Source organism: Nerophis ophidion, linkage group LG01, assembly GCF_033978795.1.
Source record: "Nerophis ophidion isolate RoL-2023_Sa linkage group LG01, RoL_Noph_v1.0, whole genome shotgun sequence".
Taxonomy (NCBI): Eukaryota; Metazoa; Chordata; class Actinopteri; order Syngnathiformes; family Syngnathidae; genus Nerophis; species Nerophis ophidion.
The window spans coordinates 13,582,557-13,603,611 of record NC_084611.1 but is presented as its reverse complement, the minus strand read 5'-3'; the positions used below and the strand labels follow the sequence as shown (position 1 = coordinate 13,603,611).

The window sequence follows — 21,055 nt, the reverse complement described above, 5'->3', positions numbered from 1 at the left end:
TCCCAGAGTGGTTCCTGTCGCATTACAGATCCCTGCGGACATAACTAGTCGATCTTAGTATGTCTTCTAGTTCTTCAGTTTCATACAGACACCAATAGTGGATCTCAGAGTGTATCTTGGCTCAATATAGATCCTAGCAGACATAAGTTGATTTTAGAGTGTCTCCTAGCGCTTCAGTTTCAGACAGACATCCAAAGGGGATCCCAGAGTGGTTCCTGTCACATTACAGATCCCTGCGGACATAACTAGTCGATCTTAGTATGTCTTCTAGTTCTTCAGTTTCATACAGACATCAATAGTGGATCTCACAATTTTTCTTACTTCAATATGGATACTTGCAGACAGAAGTAGTCGATCTTAAAGAGTTTTCCAGTTCTTCAGTTTCATACAGACATCAATAGTGGATCTCGGAGTGGTTCCTGTCACATTAGAGAGCCCTGCAGACATAACTAGTCGGTCTTAGTGTGTCAACTAGTTCTTCAGTTTCATACAGACATCAATAGTGGATCTAAGATTGTTTTCTGTCACATTATAGATCCCTGAAGAGATAACGAGTCGATCTCAGTGTCTTTTAGTTCTTCGGTTTCATACAGACATCAATAGTGGATCTCAGAGTGTTTCCTGTCACATTTTACATCCTTTCAGACATAACAAGTTGATTTTGGAGTGTCTCCACGCTCTTCAAAGTTTCATCCAGACATCAAAAGAGGATCTCGGAGTGGTTCTTGTCACATTATAGATCCCTGCAGATATAACTAGTCTGTCTTTGTCTGTCAATTCTTTCTTCAGTTTCATACAGACATCCATAGTGGATCTCAGAGTGTGTTTTGGCTCAATGTAGATCCTTGCAGACATAACTAATCGAGCTTAGTGTGTAAACCAGTTCTTAAGTTTCATACAGACACCAATAGTGGATCTCAGAGTGTATCTTGGCTCAATATAGATCCTTGCAGACATAACTAGTCGATCATAGTGTGTCTTCTAGTTCTTCAGTTTCATCCAGACATCAGAAGTGGATCTCGGAGTTGTTCCTGTCACATTATAGATTCCTGCAGACATAACTAGTCGGTCTTAGTGTGTCTCCTAGCGCTTCAGTTTCAAATAGACATCAAAAGTGGATCTCAGAGTGTTTTCTGTCATATTATAGATCCCTGAAGACATAACGAGTTGAATATAGTGTCTTCCAGTTCTTCAGTTTCAGACAGACATCACTAGTAAATCTCACAATTTTTCCTAGCTCAATATAAATCCCTGCAGAGATAACTAGTCGATCTTAGAGTGTCACCTTGCTCTTCAATTTCATACAAACATCAATAGTGGATCTCAGAGTGTTTCCTGTCACATTTTAGATCCTTTCAGACATGACAAGTTGATCTTAGAGTGTCACCTTGCTCTTCAGTTTCAGACAGACATCCAAAGTGGATCCCAGAGTGTTTTATGTCGCATTATGGGTCCCTGAAGACATAACGAGTCGATCTTAGTGTCTTCTAGTTCTTCGGTTTTATACAGACATGAATAGTGGATCTCGGAGTGTTTCCCGTCACATTATAGATCCATGCAGACATAATGAGTCGATCTCAGTGTGTCTTCTAGTTTTCTTCAGTTTCATACAGACATGAATAGTGGATCTCAGAGTGGTTCCTCTCACATTATAGATCCCTGCAGACATAACGAGTCGATCTTAGTGTCTTCTAGCTCTTCGGTTTTATACAGACATCAATAGTGGATCTTAGAGTGGTTCCTGTCACGTTATAGATCCCTGCAGACACAACGAGTGGATCTTAGTGTGTAAACCAGTTCTTCAGTTTCATACAGACATGAATAGTGGATCTCGGAGTGTTTCCGTTACATTATAGATCTATGCAGGACATAATGAGTCCGTCTCAGTGTGTCTTCTAGTTTTCTTCAGTTTCATACAGACATGAATAGTGGATCTCAGAGTGGTTTCTGTCACATTATAGATCCCTGCAGACATAACGAGCCGATTTTGGTGTCTTCTAGTTCTTCGGTTTTATACAGACATCAATAGTGGATCTTAGAGTGGTTCCTGTCACATTATAGATCCATGCAGACATAATGAGTCGATCTCAGTGTGTCTTCTAGTTTTCTTCAGTTTCATAAAGACATGAATAGTGGATCTCAGAGTGGTTCCTGTCACATTATAGATCCCTGCAGACATAATGAGTTGATCTTAGTGTCTTCTAGTTCTTCAGTTTCATACAGACATCAATAGTGGATCTCAGAGTGGTTTCTGTCACATTATGGATCCCTGCAGACATAACGAGTCGATCTTAGTGTCTTCTAGTTCTTCGGTTTCATACAGACATCAATAGTGGATCTCGGAGTGGTTCCTGTCACATTATAGATCCCTGCAGACATAACGAGTCGATCTTAGTGTCTTCTAGTTCTTTGGTTTCATACAGACATCAATAGTGGATCTCGGAGTGGTTCCTGTCACATTATAGGTCCCTGCAGATATAACGAGTCGATCTTGGTGTGTAAACCAGTTCTTCCGTTTCATACAGACATCAATAATGGATCTTAGAATTTTACTTAGCTCATTATAGCTCCATGCAGACATAACTAGTCAATCATAGTGTGTCTTCCAGTTCTTCAGTTTCATCCAGACATTACTAGTGGATCTCAGGGTGTTTGCAGCCACATTATCGATCATTGGAGACATAACTATTTGATCCTCTGGTAGTGATCATCATTAGTCTCCTGGTCTTAATGTCTCTGGGAACCTATTTCGTGTTTGCAGGCCTCAGTGTTTGGTTCTGACCGGGTACCCAAACTCTCGACCCGCTCTTCTCCAGCTGGTCCACTCCTTCACCAAAAACGTGGGCCTGATGGTCTGCGGACACGTCCGGATCGTACGTACGACTCGCCGGCTGTGTCCAGGGGGGGGGGGGGGTCACCTGTCACCCCTGACCCGTTCGTGTGCGTGCAGGTGCGTCGCCGCCCCAACGTGAGGGAGGCGTCCCAGGAACACGCCCGCTGCCAACGCTGGCTCAACAAAAAGCGCATCAAGGCGTTCTACGCTCCCGTCTTCTCGGACTCTCTGAGACACGGCGTGCAGTTCCTCCTGCAGGTGGCGCTAGTGAGTTTTTTGTGTGCGTCATATTGTGCCAACGCGCGTGTGTGTGTGTGTGTCCTTCTCAGTCTGTGGGTCTGGGCCGCCTGAGGCCCAACACGCTGGTTCTGGGCTTCAAGACCAACTGGATGGAGGGAGACATGAACGACGTGGAGATGTACATCAACACCCTCCAGTAGGACCCGTTGCTCCTTCCCCCTGGTCGCCGCCTGGCAGGCTGAGAACCTGAATTGTTGCTGTTGTTTCCTCAGCGACGCCTTCGACCTGCAGTTTGGAATGGTGATCCTGCGCCTTCGGGACGGTCTGGACGTCTCCCACATCCAAGACCAAGGTCAGAGGGATGCGGTTTTCGTTGGGACGCTAAAACACCTTCTGATAATCTCGTTGTAGTCAGTTAACCCCCTTGTTTTGAATGCAAAATACTAGGGCTGTGAATCTTTGGGTGTCCCACGATTTGATTCAATATCAATTCTTGGGGTCACGATTCGATAATATATCGATTTTTTTGATTCGATTCTCGATTCATAAACGATATTTTTCTGATTCAAAACGATTCTGTATTCATTCAATACATATCAATCAATCAATCAATGTTTACTTATGTAGCCCTAAATCACTAGTGTCTCAAAGGGCTGCACAAACCACTACGACATCCTCGGTAGGCCCACATAAGGGCAAGGAAAACTCACACCCAGTGGGACGTCGGTGACAATGATGACTATGAGAACCTTGGAGAGGAGGAAAGCAATGGATGTCGAGCGGGTCTAACATGATACTGTGAAAGTTCAATCCATAATGGATCCAACACAGTCGCGAGAGTGCAGTCCAAAGCGGATCCAACACAGCAGCGAGAGTCCCGTTCACAGCGGAGCCAGCAGGAAACCATCCCAAGCGGAGGCGGATCAGCAGCGCAGAGATGTCCCCAGCCGATACACAGGCAAGCAGTACATGGCCACCGGATCGGACCGGACGCCCCTCCACAAGGGAGAGTGGGACATAGGAGAAAAAGAAAAGAAACGGCAGATCAACTGGTCGAAAAAGGGAGTCTATTTAAAGGCCAGAGTATACAAATGAGTTTTAAGGTGAGACTTAAATGCTTCTACATAGGATTTCAGCAGGATCTATCCCAGTCTGCTGACATGCTAGCAGAGTAGATTTTAAAAAAAAAAAGCTTTTATAATTCCATCCATCCATTTTCTACCGCTTATTCCCTTTTGGGGTCGCGGAGGGCGCTGGCGCCTATCGCAGCTACAATCGGGCAGAAGGCGGGGTACACCCTGGACAAGTCGCCACCTCATCGCAGGCTTTTATAATTGTAAAGGACAAAATTTTATCAACTGATTGCAATAATGTAAATTTGTTTGAACTATTAAACGAACCAAAAATATGACTTATTTTATCTTTGTGAAAATATTGGACACAGTGTGTTGTCAAGCTTATGAGTAAGCCACTGTGACACTTTTTTAATTTTTATAAATGTCTAATGATAATGTCAATGTGGGATTTTTAATCACTGCTATGCTGAAATTATAACTAATATTGATACTGCTGTTGATAATATTCATTTTTGTTTCACTACTTTTGGTTTGTTCTGTGTCGTGTTTGTGTCTCCTCTCAATTGCTGTTTATTGCAGTTCTGAGTGTTGCTGGGTCAAGTTCGGTTTTGGAATTGGATTGCATTGTTATGGTATTGCTGTGTAGTGGTTTGTTGGATTGATTAAAAAAAAAAAAAAAAAAATTTTTAAAGGAGAATCGATTCTGAATCGCACAACGTATTAAATTTTTTCCCACACCCCTACAAAATACTCAAGAAAAAGCCAAATGTATCCCTTTAGTTGCGTTGTCCGATGCTGATATCGGAAATCAATATTGGATCGTATCGGCTTATGTTATCTCCCTTGAACACAGAGTTGTGCACCTAGTCTATGGCGTCTCATTAGTGCCAAAAATCCAAGCGCGTAAAAACTGTTATCGCGCGCTGATTCTCCACTTCGGCCCTTCCTTTCTGATTGGTCAGGCGAAAATCGCTCAGGGCCAATCAGAAGTATAGCAGGGCGGGTCATCGTCAATAAGTATCAAGATGATACAGCTCCTGTCGACAAACAAATTCTAAAAAGTCCAAATTTAGTGGAGTTGTGGAAAATGCCAATTGAATTTGATCTAAAAGTCTTTGAAGAAGGTCATGTCTCATCTTTTGAGAGAACATCACATAGTTAATGAAGTTTTAAGATATCTCTATTTTCATACAACCAGTCCACAGATGCCAGTCAATGATGGAAATTATATTTTCAAATATTGGGCTTCACGGTGGCAGAGGGGTTAGTGCGTCTGCCTCACAATACGAAGGTCCTACAGTCCTGGGTTCAAATCCAGGCTCGGGATCTTTCTGTGTGGAGTTTGCATGTTCTCCCCGTGAATGCGTGGGTTCCCTCCGGGTACTCCGGCTTCCTCCCACTTCCAAAGACATGCACCTGGGGATAGGTTGATTGGCAACACTAAATGGTCCCTAGTGTGTGAATGTGAGTGTGAATGTTGTCTATCTGTGTTGGCCCTGCGATGAGGTGGCGACTTGTCCAGGGTGTACCCCGCCTTCCGCCCGATTGTAGCTGAGATAGGCGCCGGCGCCCCCCGTGACCCCGAAAGGGAATAAGCGGTAGAAAATGGATGGATGGATGGATATTTTCAAATATGTTTTCTTTCCTCACTCGTCTGTTTTAAAAAATATGTTCATTTATCTAATATTTGTATATGTAAATATTGAATGTATGCCACAATGGGGGACTATTAATTTTCTTTCCTCTATCTACTTTAAGTTTACACCAGAGTCTACCTGAACCCACTTATCTATGCTTACTTCATATCAGGACCACATGATTAGCATATGGGCCTAATTATTGATGTTATGATTGCAATTACTATTTTAGTAGAATAATGAATGACAGGTTATCACTACAATAATGAATATGGTTTTAATATTACATAAAAAGTATTTACGCTTCTGCAAACAACTCCAATTATGGAAAATTAGATATCAGCCCAGATCAGTACAGATGGCAGAGTTAAAAATATGTATTTAAAAAAACAACAAAAAAAGCTCCATACATTAGACAAATTAAATCTGAGAGATAATAGTGTAAGACTTACTTGTTCAGCCATGATAGCCCCATGAAAACATGAAGTGAAGTGAATTATATTTATATAGCGCTTTTCTCTAGTGACTCAAAGCGCTTTACATAGTGAAACCCAATATTTAAGTTACATTTAAACCAGTGTGGGTGGCACCGGGAGTAAGTGGGTAAAGTGTCTTGCCCAAGGACACAACGGCAGTGACTAGGCTGGCAGAAGCGGGAATCGAACCTGCAACCCTCAAGTTGCTGGCACGGCCACTCTACCAACCGAGCTATACCGCCCCACATGACATTTATAACAAATCAAACCGTTTGGAAATGAGTTGAAAATTGAGCAAGTTATGGTTATTTAAATAGTACATGTTCCTTGACAACTATGTACTGGGCGTGGCCAGCTGCCTGAGGTAGGATGGCCGCCACGTTGCCATTGACTGACAGCGGTCAGAGCCAATCAGAAAGAACGGGATGTCTAACCATTCCCGCCCCCAAAGTGGAAAACAAACATGAGAGCGCGACCGAGACGGAGCGCGCACATATAGGCGAATCGCGCGCGCAAAGTGGAGAATCAGCACGCGATAACAGTTTTTATGCGCTTGGATTTTTGGCATTAATGTGACGCCATACTCGTCTGCCAGAGTATAAGATGATGTAGCAGGAGGGATCCATGTTGGAACTTGTATCAAGTGTGTCCCGATCCAATTTTTATATTGGTCTGATTATCAAAAAAAAAAAAAAAAAAGTGGTGACGATACTGTACGTGAGTGCATGTAGAATGTGTGATATCATGTGCGATACGAGCAGTTTACTTGTGCTAAGTGGCAAAGTTAACATCTAAATGTCCTCCAATAGGCAAATCCATCCATCCATCCACTTTCTACCGCTTATTCCCTTTTGGGGTCGCGGGGGGCCCTGGCGCCTATCTCAGCTACAATTGTCTGTCTATCTGTGTTGGCCCTGCGATGAGGTGGCGACTTGTCCAGGGTGTACCCTGCCTTCCGCCCGATTGTAGCAATAGGCAAATCATTTCTTCTATTTTCATAAGCTCATTTACAAAAGGTAAACATGCGAGGCTGGCAGCTAAGTAGGGGCTGTGGCTCCTCCTATACCTCTTTATAGGGAGGCTGTGGCTCCTCAGTTTCCTCTTTAAATGGGGCAGGGGGTCGTGGCTCCTTCGTTTCACCTGTAAATGGGGGGCTCTGGCTCCTCCGTTTCCTCTCTAAATGGGGGTGCTGTGACTACTCTATTACCTCTTTAAATGAGGAGCTGTGACTCCTCTGTTTCCTTTTTAAATTGGGCAAACTCCTCCGTTTCCTCTCTAAATGGGACTTTGGCTCCTCAGTTTCCTCTGTAAATGGGGCGGGAGTAGTGGCTCTGCAGTTTCCTCTCTAAATAGGGCAGGGGGCTGTGGCCCCTCAGTTTCATCTTTAAAATGGGGGGCTGTAGTTCCTCCATTGCCCCTTTCAATCAATCAATCAATCAATCAATGTTTACTTATATAGCCCTAAATCACTAGTGTCTCAAAGGGCTGCACAAACCACCACGACATCCTCGGTAGGCCCACATAAGGGCAAGGAAAACTCACACCCAGTGGGACATCGGTGACAATAATGACCCAGTGGGACGTCAGTGACAATAATGACTATGAGAACCTTAGAGAGGAGGAAAGCAATGGATGTCGAGCGGATCTAACATGATACTGTGAAAGTTCAATCCACAATGGATCCAACACAGTCGCGAGAGTCCAGTCCAAAGAGGATCCAAGACACAGCAGCGAGAGTCCCGTTCACAGCGGAGCCAGCAGGAAACCATCCCAAGCGTAGGCGGACCAGCAGCGCAGAGATGTCCCCAGCCGATACACAGGCGAGCAGTACATGGCCACCGGATCGGACCGGACCCCCTCCACACGGGAGAGTGGGACATAGAAGAAAAAGAAAAGAAACGGCAGATCAACTGGTCTAAAAAGGGAGTCTATTTAAAGGCTAGAGTATACAAATGAGTTTTAAGGTGAGACTTAAATGCTTCTACTGAGGTGGCATCTCGAACTGTTACCGGGAGGGCATTCCAGAGTACTGGAGCCCGAACGGAAAACGCTCTATAGCCCGCAGACTTTTTTTGGGCTTTGGGAATCACTAATAAGCCGGAGTCCTTTGAACGCAGATTTCTTGCCGGGACATATGGTACAATACAATCGGCAAGATAGGATGGAGCTAGACCGTGTAGTATTTTATACGTAAGTAGTAAAACCTTAAAGTCACATCTTAAGTGCACAGGAAGCCAGTACAGGTGAGCCAGTACAGGCGTAATGTGATCAAACTTTCTTGTTCTTGTCAAAAGTCTAGCAGCCGCATTTTGTACCAACTGTAATCTTTTAATGCTAGACATGGGGAGACCCAAAAATAATACGTTACAGTAATCGAGGCGAGACGTAACAAACGCATGGATAATGATCTAAGCGTCTTTAGTGGACAGAATGGAGCGAATTTTAGCGATATTACGGAGATGAAAGAAGGCCGTTTTAGTAACGCTTTTAATGTGTGCCTCAAAGGAGAGAGTTGGGTCGAAGATAATACCCAGATTCTTTACCGTGTCGCCTTGTTTAATTGTTTGGTTGTCAAATGTTAGAGTTGTATTATTAAATAGAGTTCGGTGTCTAGCAGGACCGATAATAGCTGTGACTCCCCCATTTCCTCTCTAAATGGGGCAAGTGAGGGGGTTGTGGCTTCTTTAACGCTCGTATTCCTCTTTAAATACATGGGCTATAGCTCCGTATCCTCTCTAAATGGGGGTGGGGCTGTGGCTCCTCCGTTTCCACTTTAAATTGGGGGTCTGTGTCTCCTCCGTTTCTTCTTAAAGTGGGGGGGGGGCTGTGACTCTGTTTCCTCTATAAATGGAGGGCTCTGACTCCCCCATTTCCTCTTTAAATGGGGAAAGTGTGGGGGTTGTGGCTCCTTTAACGCTCTAAATGGGGCAAGGGGATGTGGCTCCTCCATTTCCTCTTTAAATGGGTGGCTTTGGCTCCTCCGTTTCCACTTTAAATTGGGGGTCTGTGTCTCCGTTTCTTCTCACAAGGGGGGGATGTGACTCCTCTGTTTCCTCTTTAAATGGGGGGCTGTGGCCCCTCAGTTTCATCTTTAAAAGGGGGACTGTGGTTCCTCCGTTGCCTCTTTAAATGGAGGGCTTCTGACTCCTCCGTTTCCTCTTAAAATGGGGAAGGTGTGAGGGTTGTGGCTCTTTTAACGCTCTAAATGGGGAAAGGGGCTGTGGCCCCTCTGTTTCCTCTTTAAATGGGGGGCTTTGGCTTCTCCGTTTCCTCTTTAAATGAGGCAAGTGTGGGGGTTGTGGTTCCTTTAACGCTCTAAATGGGGCAAGGGGCTGTGGCTCCTCAGTTTCATCTTAAAATTGGGGGCTGTGGTTCCTCTGTTGCCTCTTTAAATGGAGGGCTTTGACTCCTCCGTTTCCTCTTTAAATGGGGGGTGGTGGATCTCCGAATTGCCCACATATGCGGTCATCTCCAAGGTTTCTCATAGTCATCATTGTCACTGTCGCCGACGTCCCACTGGGTGTGAGTTTTCCTTGCCCTTATGTGGGCTCTGTACAGAGGATGTCGTCGTGGTTTGGGCAGCCCTTTGAGACACTTGTGATTTAGGGCTATATAAATAAACATTGATTGATTGATCGGTTGATTGAACTTAAAGACGGTTAATAATAAATAGGTTTGTGTCTCTGTTTGACTTGTTTCACCGGGAAATAATAAAAGTACCGTCTGTACACTTCCTGTTGATATCACATCGGGTCAACACCTGTATCTGCGCTTTAACATCCGTATGAGAAGTGACACCCCGACTTGCCAAAGTCCAGTTCCAAATGCTAGGACCTGAGGAGTCCACTTTGTCGTCCATTTTGTGTCCTTGCAGACGAGCTGCTGTGGTCACAAGAGAAGCCTCCCGTCAGCAAAAAGGACCCCGTAGTGTCAGTAAATCTGGCCAAAGACTCGGACTCGGACTCTTGTCCTTCCAAGACCACCAGCGCCCAGAGCAGCCCGCTCATCATCCGAGGTAGGTCCAACGGTCGTATCGTTACTCTTTTGGCGACAAAAGCGGTAAATACTTTTCTCCGCCGCAGACGGCAAACCGGCGCTGAGTCTAAGCGAGCAGCGCATGCTGGAGTCCAGTCAGCAGTTCAAGAAGAAACAAGGCAAAGGAACCATCGACGTGTGGTGGCTCTTTGACGACGGAGGTTTGTTTGTTTTAAAACGAGCAAGTGGGGGGGGGAAACACACCTGACAAGAGTGAATTAAGCAGGTTTGACGTTGCTGGTTCCTTACCTGCTGACCAACCGGAGCAAGTGGGCCGACTGCAGGATTCGGGTCTTCATCGGCGGGAAGATCAACCGCATCGACCACGACCGACGCATGTGAGTCACGCCAACGCCTGAAGGCAACACACAATAGAGAAGTAGTTGGTAGATTACTGCTTCCCGTGTGTGTGTGTGTGTGTGTGTGTGTGTGTGAGACATCAACAAGGAAAAGTAAAGTCCATATGAGGACCGGTAAACAAGTTAGGACCGAAATCATGGTCCCAATACAGAAAACCATTGCATCTAATAGAAAATGTCTCATTTGCACCCCTGGTGGTGAAATTTATCAAAATGAGGGTGATGCCAAAAAGGAGGGATTCTTCAAATTGACTTTGTGTCGGTTTTAAAAGTGCTCCCCCTCTGGCCAACATATGAAATAACAAGTGTGTGTAAGAAATTGAAATGCACTCCCTTTGGCAAAAATTAAGAAAAAAATACAAATAAAATAAATATGCACTGTGTATAGAGACATACTGTGATAACATGAGGTAAATAATGAAGATTAAAAAAAAATTACAAACAAAACATTAAATAAATAGAAGTGTATTTTTTTATATTTAAATTAACAAAAATATATATTTGTATATATGGTCCGGAGGACAGGACATCCACAGTCTCCCCAAAAAATTTGAAATGTGGACTCGTCAGACCACAGAACACTTTTCCACTTTGCATCAGTCTATCTTAGATGAGCTCGGGCCCACCAATGCCGGCGGCGATTCTGGGTGTTGTTGATAAATGGCTTTGGCTTTGCATAGTAGAGCTTTAACTTGCACATTCAGATGTAGCAACCAACTGTAGTTACTGACAGTGGTTTTCTGAAGTGTTTTTCAGCCCATGTGGTGATATCCTTTACACACTGATGTCGGTTTTTGATGCAGTACCACCTGAGGGATCGCAGGTCCGTAATATCATCGCTTCCGTGCAGTGATTTCTCTAGATTCTATGAACCTTTTGATGACCGTAAATGGTGAAATCCTTAAATTTCTTGCAATAGCTCGTTGAGAAATGTTGTTCTTAAACTGTTGGACAATTTGCTCAGGCATTTGTTGACAAAGTGGTGACCCACGCCCCATCCTTGTTTGTGAATGACTGAGCATTTCATGCAAGCTGCTTTTATACCCAATCATGGCACCCACCTGTTCCCAATGAGCCTGTTCACCTGTGGGATGTTCCAAATAAGGGTTTGATGAGCATTCCTCAACTTCTTCAATCTTTTTTGCCACTTGTGCCAGCTTTTTTTAAACACGTTGCAGGCATCAAGTTCCAAATGAGATCATATTTACAAAAAAATAATTGTATTTAATTTTCCAGTGTGAACATTAAATATTTTGACTCTGCAATCTATTCAATTGAATATAAGTTGAAAAGGTTTTTGCAAATCATTGTATTCTGTTTTTATCATCACTGGTTTTGGGGTTTGTAAATAATGAAGATTAAAAACCAATTACAAAAAAATCAAATAAAATAACTAAAAGCTCACTTTTTTATACATGCACAGAATGTACATATTATTAACCTTCGTCTTGTGTTAGGGTCGGCACCGACCCGTTCTAGTTTTTAAATGCATAAAAACACCAAATACATTTATTTTTTTGCATCAAAGCTTTTTGACTTTGTCAGGAACCTCTTTGTCAACAAAATAAAACATTTTAATTTTTTTCACTAAATTATAAAATGCTCTGGTAGAAATTATGCCCTTGGTGTTGTTAGGGTCGGTTTCGACCCGGTTATGAAAATAAGATGATAAAGCAATGATAAGAGCCAAAACTGAACACACTGAAAGCCAGCTCCTCTCCCAATCATGTGAGCTTTAGTGGATTCTCATTTGACCTTGTTATCCTGTACAAAAACAAACAAAAGACGGACACTAAAAGTGTCACTTTTTCCCACTCTGATTTTGTTTTTTTATTAGTTTTGGAACTAGTAATCTATTTCTCTTGGTTTCATTTGCTTGATTGGTTGTTTGTTTGATGTTGGATTTCTGTTGCTGAAAAAAATACTTTTTAGCCTTTTTCTTGAAGTAAATATATATGGGTCGAAATTGACCCGTAACACCATAGATGTTACTATAGTTAAAATTCTTAAAATGAAAAAATAAACAAAACACATTTATTTAAGAGATGTGTTCTAATACCCCTTAGTAGTGAAGTGAAGTGAATTATATTTATATAGCGCTTTTTCTCTAGTGACTCAAAGCGCTTTACATAGTGAAACCCATTACCTAAGTTACATTCAAACCAGTGTGGGTGGCACTGGGAGCAGGTGGGTAAAGTGTCTTGCCCAAGGACACAACGGCAGTGACTAGGATGACGGAAGCGGGAATCGAACCTGCAACCCTCAAGTTGCTGGCATGGCCACTCTACCAACCGAGCTAAACCGTAATAGTTAGGTAACACAACAACCTTTTTTTATTTATATGATTCTCTTGAGGTTCGTTTTACCATTTTTAAAAATTGAAATCGAGGGGTATACTGACAAAATAAGGCCCAATGGCCCAAACCAAAAATATTAAAACCAATATTTTCAAGGATAAGGAAGCCTAACAAGGTAACCAAGAGATGAGAAACAAATTGGATGATAGATAATTGTTTTTAGTGTATTTTACAGCTGATTTAAAACATGGGTCAAAACCGACCCGTTAACATAAGAGATGTTAACAGAAAGCTAACACAAGAGGAAGGTTAATGTTGTAAATACAAATCTGTATATATTTAGAAGGGGTGCTTTTAAAGAGGGAAGCATTTTTCTCAGGTCCCAAGAAGGTAATAAATACACAAATGTGTGTGTGTGCGTGTGTGCAGGATGGCGACGCTGCTCAGCAGATTCCGTATCGACTTCTCTGACATCAACGTGCTGGGAGACATCAACACCAAGCCCAAAAAGCACAAGTAAATACAAATACACCGCCTCTAATAGATCAGGTGTCGCTCATTAAACACATTATGACGGCACTATCTGTGAGCGTGGCTCGTCGTTGCATTTTCGTACGACTGCTTCCGAGCACGACTGGTCGGCCAGAGCACAAGAAGACTTAGCAGCAGGGATTAGTGTTGTCAGATTGACAGTTTTGCTGCTATATTTGGGGAGTATTCAGACCCCTTAAGGCATGGGTGTCAAACTCTGGCCCGCGGGCCAAATCTGGCCCGCCGTGTAATTTAATTTGGCCCTTGAGGTAATATCAATTTAGCATTAGAGCTGGCCCGCCGATGTTATACAGTGTCGGTGCCGCTTTAACACCGCATTCACCGCTAATACTCATACTTGCCAACCCTTCTAATTTTCCCGGTAGACTTCCGAAGTTCAGTGCCCCTCCCGAAAATCTCCCGGGGCAACCATTCTCCCGAATTTCTACCGATTTCCACCTGGACAACTACATTGGGGGCGTGCCTTTAAGGCACTGCCTTTAGCGTTCTCTACAACCTGTCGTCACGTCCGCTTTTTCTCCTTACTAACAGCGTGTCACATAATATTTGTGGCTTTTACACACACGCACAAGTGAATGCAAGGCATACTTGGTCAACAGCCATACAGGTCACACTGAGGGTGGCCGTATAAACAACTTTAGCACTGTTACCAATAGGCGCCACACTGTGAACCCACACCAAACAAGAATAACAAACACATTTCGGGTGAACATCCTCACCGTAACACAACAGAAGAAATACCCAGAACCCCTTGCAGCACTAACTTTTCTGGGAAACTTCCAGCAAACTGACCAATAATTAAGGTTTTATTCATGCATTTTCTCCTGCTACTTCAAGGCTTGAATGTTTGGTTCATTCATTATTATTTTATTTTCAAATTTATTATTAGCCTGTGGAAAAAAATGGATATTTACCTCAGAAGATTGCAAATAGAAAAAAAAGGCATAACATTTTATTTGTTATGCCATTGATATTTTTTTAATTATTATTATTTGAAACTGGATTTTGCATGTCAAATTATATAAGCCTTGCTTGTTCAATATTTAATGTAAAACTTGTTTGAGTCCCTATTAAAAGGTTATTTTGTTCAACCTTGGCCCGCAGCTTTGTTCCGTTTAAAATGTTGGCCCACTCTGTATTTGAGTTTGACACCCCTGCCTTAAGGCAACTGGCAACAAATCCAGGGACTTTTCCAACAAAAACAAATGATGTCTAAAAATGCGTTATGGCCAATTATGCAAATTAGACATAAAATGAATATATTTGTATTTTTGTTTGTATTTTTGAACATATTTATAATTATTCTCCATAATTGCACGCACATGCGTCACGGACCATTTTCTTAATTAGATGATTAAAAACAAAAAATCTTGCTATTTTCAAAACGTGTTTAAATTATTGCCTATAATTACACGCACAAGCTTCACAGCTAATTTTGCTAATTAAATGATAAAAAAAAAGGTTTTCTAATTATTCTCTAAAATCGCACGGACATGTGTTATGGATAATTCAGCAAATTAATCAATGAAACAAGTTAATTTATATTTTTTAAACTTATTTATAATCATTGTCCATAATTGCATGCACATGCGTCATGGCCAATTATGCTAATTAGACAATTAAAAATATATATTTATATTTTCAAAAAGCTTTTCCAATTATTCTTATGCAAATTAGACTAAAGGAATGAATAGATTTGTATTTTTGGACATATTTATAACTATTGTCTATAATAGCACGCACATGGCCATGGAAAAAATGCTATTTATATTTTACAACTTTTTCCAATTATTCTCTAAAATGGCACACACATGCGTCATGGCCAATCACGCAAATTAAAGGAGTAAAAATATATTTCTATTTCTGAAAAAATGTATAATTACGGTTCATATTTGCACGCACATGCGTCATGGCCAATTATGCACATTAGACAGAGGAGTTAAAATATTTGTATTTTTGAACTATTTTATAATTATTGTCCAAAATTGCATGCAAACGTCTTGCCAATTTTGATAATTCGACAATGGATTTTATTTTTTTTGATTTTAGAAAAGTGTTTTAATTATTCGCTAAAATTGCACCCACATGCGTCATGGCCAATTATGCATATTAGACATAACGTTTACATATTTGTATTTTTGACCAAATTTATCATTATTGTCCAGAATTGCATGCAAACGTCTTGCCAATTTTGATAATTCGACTATGAATTTTTTTTTTTTCTATTATATAAAAGTTTTTTAATTATTCGCTAAAATTGCACCCACATGCGTCATGGCCAATTATGCATATTAGACATAACGTTTACATATTTGTATTTTTGACCAAATTTATCATTATTGTCCAGAATTGCATGCAAACGTCTTGCCAATTTTGATAATTCGACTATGAATTTTTTTTTTTTCTATTATATAAAAGTTTTTTAATTATTCGCTAAAATTGCACCCACATGCGTCATGGCCAATTATGCATATTAGACATAACGTTTACATATTTGTATTTTTGAACATATTTATAATTATTGTCCAAAATTGCATGCAAACGTCTTGCCAATTTTGATAATTCGACGATGAAATTATTATTTTTTTTATCTTAAGAAAGTTTCATTATTCGCTAAAATTGCACCCACATGCGTCATGGCCAATTATGCATGTTAGACATAACGTTTATATATTTGTATTTTTGACCAAATTTATAATTATTGTCCAAAATTGAACGCAAACGTCTTGCCAATTTTGATAATTCGACGATGAAATTTTTATTTTAGAAAAGTTTTTTGATTATTCGCTAAAATTGCACCCACATGCGTCATGGCCAATTATGCATATTAGACCTAACGTTTACATATTTGTATTTTTGAACATATTTATAATTATTGTCCAAAATTGCATGCAAACGTCTTGCCAATTTTGATAATTCGACTATGAAAATATTTGTATTTATTTTAGAAACGTTTTTTAATTATTCGCTAAAATTGCACCCACATGCGTCATGGCCAATTATGCATATTAGACATAACGTTTACATATTTGTATTTTTGACCAAATTTATAATTATTGTCCAAAATTGCACGCAAACGTCTTGCCAATTTTGATAATTCGACGATGAAATTTTTATTTTAGAAAAGTTTTTTGATTATTCGCTAAAATTGCACCCACATGCGTCATGGCCAATTATGCATATTAGACCTAACGTTTACATATTTGTATTTTTGAACATATTTATAATTATTGTCCAAAATTGCATGCAAACGTCTTGCCAATTTTGATAATTCGACTATGAAAATATTTGTATTTATTTTAGAAACGTTTTTTAATTATTCGCTAAAATTGCACCCACATGCGTCATGGCCAATTATGCATATTAGACATAACGTTTACATATTTGTATTTTGACCAAATTTATAATTATTGTCCAGAATTGCATGCAAACGTCTTGCCAATTTTGATAATTCGACGATGAAATTATTTTATTTTTATTTTAGAAAAGTTTTTTAATTATTCGCTAAAATTGCACCCACATGCGTCATGGCCAATTATGCATATTAGACATAACGTTTACATATTTGTATTTTTGAACATATTTATAATTATTGTCCAAAATTGCATGCAAACGTCTTGCCAATTTTGATACTTCGACGATGAATTTTATTTTTTTACATTTTAGAAACGTTTTTTTAATTATTCGCTAAAATTGCACCCACATGCGTCGTGGCCAATTATGCATATTAGATATAACATTTACATATTTGTATTTTTGAACATATTTATTGTCCAAAATTGCACGCAAATGCGTAAAAGCCAATTTTGCTAGTTCGCGATGAAAAAACACATTCTATTTTAGAAAAGTTTTGTAATTATTTGCTAAAATAGCACTCGCATGCGTCATGGCCAATTATGCAAATTAGACTAAAGAATGAATACATTTGTATTTTTTAACATATTTATAACTATTGTCCATACTTGCATGCACATGCATCATGGACAATTTTCCTAATTAGACAATTAAAAAAATATATTTATATTTTCAAAAAGCTTTTCCAATTATTCTTATGCAAATTAGACTAAAGGAATGAATGTATTTGTATTTTTGGACATATTTATAATTAGTCTATAAATGGCCAATTATGCAAATATATAATTGTATTTTTAAACATATTTATAATTATTTTCCGAAATTGCACGCAAATGCATCAAGGCCAATTTTGATGGTTCGACGATGAAAAAAAAAAAAAATTATATTTTCGAAAAGTTTTCTAATTATTCGCTAAAATTGTACCCACATGCATCATGGCCAATTATGCACATTAGACTAAGGAATGCATATATTTGTATTTTTTTAACATATTTATAACTATTGTCTATAATTGCACGCACATGCGTCATGGTCAATTATGCAAATTAGACAAAGGGTTGATTTTATTTTTATTTTTGGACATATTTATAACTATTGTCCATAACTGAGTGCACATGCGTCATGGACAATTTTCCTAAGTAGACGATTAAAAATATAATTTTATTCTAATTATTCTTATGCGAACTAAACTAAAGGAATGAATATATTTGTACTTTTGAACATATTTATAATTGTTGTCCATAAATGCATGCACATGCGTCGTGGCCAATTTAGCTAATTAAACGATAACATTTTTATTTTCTAATTATTCTCTAAAATTGCCCGAACATGCGTCATGGCCAATAATGCAAATGCTTCAATGAAACAGTTAATTTATATTTTTGAACATATTTATAAAAATTGTCAATAATTGCACGCACATGCGTCATGGCCAATTATGCAAATTAGACTAAAAGAATGAATGTATTTGTATTTTTGGACATATTTATAATTAGTCTATAAATGGCCAATTATGCAAATTAGACATACAATTTATATAATTGTATTTTTAAACATATTTATAATTATTTTCCGAAATTGCACGCAAATGCATCAAGGCCAATTTTGATGGTTCGACGATGAAAAAAAAGAAAAAATTATATTTTCGAAAAGTTTTCTAATTATTCGCTAAAATTGTACCCACATGCGTCATGGCCAATTATGCACATTGGACTAAGGAATGCATATATTAGTATTTTTTAACATATTTATAACTATTGTCTACAATGGCCAATTATGCAAATTAGACAAAGGGTTGATTTTATTTGTATTTTTGGACTTATTTACAACTATTGTCCATAACTGCATGCTCATGCGTCATAGACAATTTTCTTAAGTAGACGATTAAAAATGTATATTTATTCTAATTATTCTTATGCAAACTAAACTAAAGGAATGAATATATTTGTATTTTTGAACATATTTATGATTGTTGTCCATAAATGCATGCACATGCGTCGTGGCAAATTTAGCTAATTAAACGATAACATTTTTATTTTCTAATTATTCTCTAAAATTGTACGAACATGCGTCATGGCCAATAATGCAAATGCTTCAATGAAACAGTTAATTTATATTTTTGAACATATTTATAAAAATTGTCAATAATTGCACGCACATGCGTCATGGCCAATTATGCAAATTAGACTAAAGGAATGAATGTATTTGTATTTTTGGACATATTTATAATTAGTCTATAAATGGCCAATTATGCAAATTAGACATAAAATTTATATAATTGTATTTTTAAACATATTTATAATTACTTTCCGAAATTGCACGCAAATGCATCAAGGCCAATTTTGATGGTTCGACGATGAAAAAAAAAAAAAATTATATTTTCGAAAAGTTTTCTAATTATTCGCTAAAATTGTACCCACATGCGTCATGGCCAATTATGCACATTGGACTAAGGAATGCATATATTAGTATTTTTTAACATATTTATAACTATTGTCTACAATGGCCAATTATGCAAATTAGACAAAGGGTTGATTTTATTTGTATTTTTGGACTTATTTACAACTATTGTCCATAACTGCATGCTCATGCGTCATAGACAATTTTCTTAAGTAGACGATTAAAAATGTATATTTATTCTAATTATTCTTATGCAAACTAAACTAAAGGAATGAATATATTTGTATTTTTGAACATATTTATGATTGTTGTCCATAAATGCATGCACATGCGTCGTGGCAAATTTAGCTAATTAAACGATAACATTTTTATTTTCTAATTATTCTCTAAAATTGTACGAACATGCATAATGGCCAATTATGCAAATTAATCAATGAAACTGACTTTTTAACCACTATTTTCTCACCGAAACCTGCTGGTTGACATTTGGTAGGGATCCGTGTTGGCTTGACCGCGCTCTGATCCATAGGAAAGTTTCACCCCCGGGAATTTTAAACAAGGAATCACCGTGTGTTTGTGTGGCTAAAGGCTAAAGCTTCCCAAACTCCATCTTTCTACTGTGACTTCTCCAATATTAATTGAACACATTGCAAATGATTCAGCAACACAGATCTCCAAAAAACTGTAAAATTATGCCGTTAAAGCAGACGACATTTAGCTGTGTGTGTGTGCAGCGCTCATACTTCCTAAAAACCCGTGACGTCTTGCGTACACGTCATCATTACACGACGTTTCGAAGACGAAACTCCCAGGAAATTTAAAATTGTAATTTAGTAAACTAAACCGGCCATATTGGCATGTGTTGGAATGTTAATATTTCATCATTGATATATAAACTACTAGATGGACCGCTCGCCTGTATCGGTTGGGGACATCTCTACGCTGCTGATCCGCTTGAGATGGTTTCCTGTGGACGGGACTCTCACTGCTGTCTTGGAGCCACTATGGATTGAACTTTCACAGTATCATGTTAGACCCGCTCGACATCCATTGCTTTCGGTCCCCTAGAGGGGGGGGGTTGCCCACATCTGAGGTCCTCTCCAAGGTTTCTCATAGTCAGCATTGTCGCTGGCGTCCCACTGAATGTGAATTCTCCCTGCCCACTGGGTGTGAGTTTTCCTTGCCCTTTTGTGGGTTCTTCCGAGGATGTTGTAGTCGTAATGATTTGTGCAGTCCTTTGAGACATTTGTGATTTGGGGCTATATAAATAAACATTGATTGATTGATTGATAGACTGCGTGGTCGGTAGTAGTGGGTTTCAGTATCAATCAATCAATCATCAATCAAAGTTTATTTATATAGCCCTAAATCACAAATGTCTCAAAGGACTGTACGACTACAACATCCTCGGAAGAACCCACAAAGTAGGCCTTTAAAGAAGAAGTTACAGGTCTGTGAGAGCCAGAGATCTTCCTTGTTTGAAGTGACCGAATACTAATTTTCCACCAAAATGTACAAATAAATTCTTTAAAATTCCTACAATGTGAATTCCTGGATGTTTTCCCCACATTCTGTCTCTCACAGTTGAAGTGTACCTATGATGAAAATTACAGACCTCTGTCATCATTTTAAGTGGGAGAACTTGCACAATCGGTGGCTGACTAAATACTTTTTTGCCCCACTGTACGTCACAGCCAATTATGCAAATGAATCAATGAAGCAGTTCATTTATATTTTTGAACTTATGATAATTGTCCATAATTGCACGCACATGCGTCATGGCCAATTATGCATAT

The 21,055-nt window shown here is 39.3% G+C and overlaps 1 protein-coding gene across 1 annotated transcript in view; it reads left to right on the top strand.

Moving 5' to 3' along the window:
• LOC133550573 (solute carrier family 12 member 2-like) overlaps nucleotides 1–21,055 on the top strand; it is a 55,272-nt gene that overhangs the window by 31,274 nt on the left and 2,943 nt on the right. Inside the window, exons 15-22 of the mRNA XM_061896530.1 lie at nucleotides 2,762–2,873; nucleotides 2,951–3,091; nucleotides 3,163–3,269; nucleotides 3,346–3,425; nucleotides 10,137–10,277; nucleotides 10,345–10,458; nucleotides 10,524–10,635; nucleotides 13,383–13,469. Coding sequence (XP_061752514.1) covers nucleotides 2,762–2,873; nucleotides 2,951–3,091; nucleotides 3,163–3,269; nucleotides 3,346–3,425; nucleotides 10,137–10,277; nucleotides 10,345–10,458; nucleotides 10,524–10,635; nucleotides 13,383–13,469 — 894 coding nt within the window. The remainder of the gene's footprint in view (nucleotides 1–2,761; nucleotides 2,874–2,950; nucleotides 3,092–3,162; nucleotides 3,270–3,345; nucleotides 3,426–10,136; nucleotides 10,278–10,344; nucleotides 10,459–10,523; nucleotides 10,636–13,382; nucleotides 13,470–21,055) is intronic.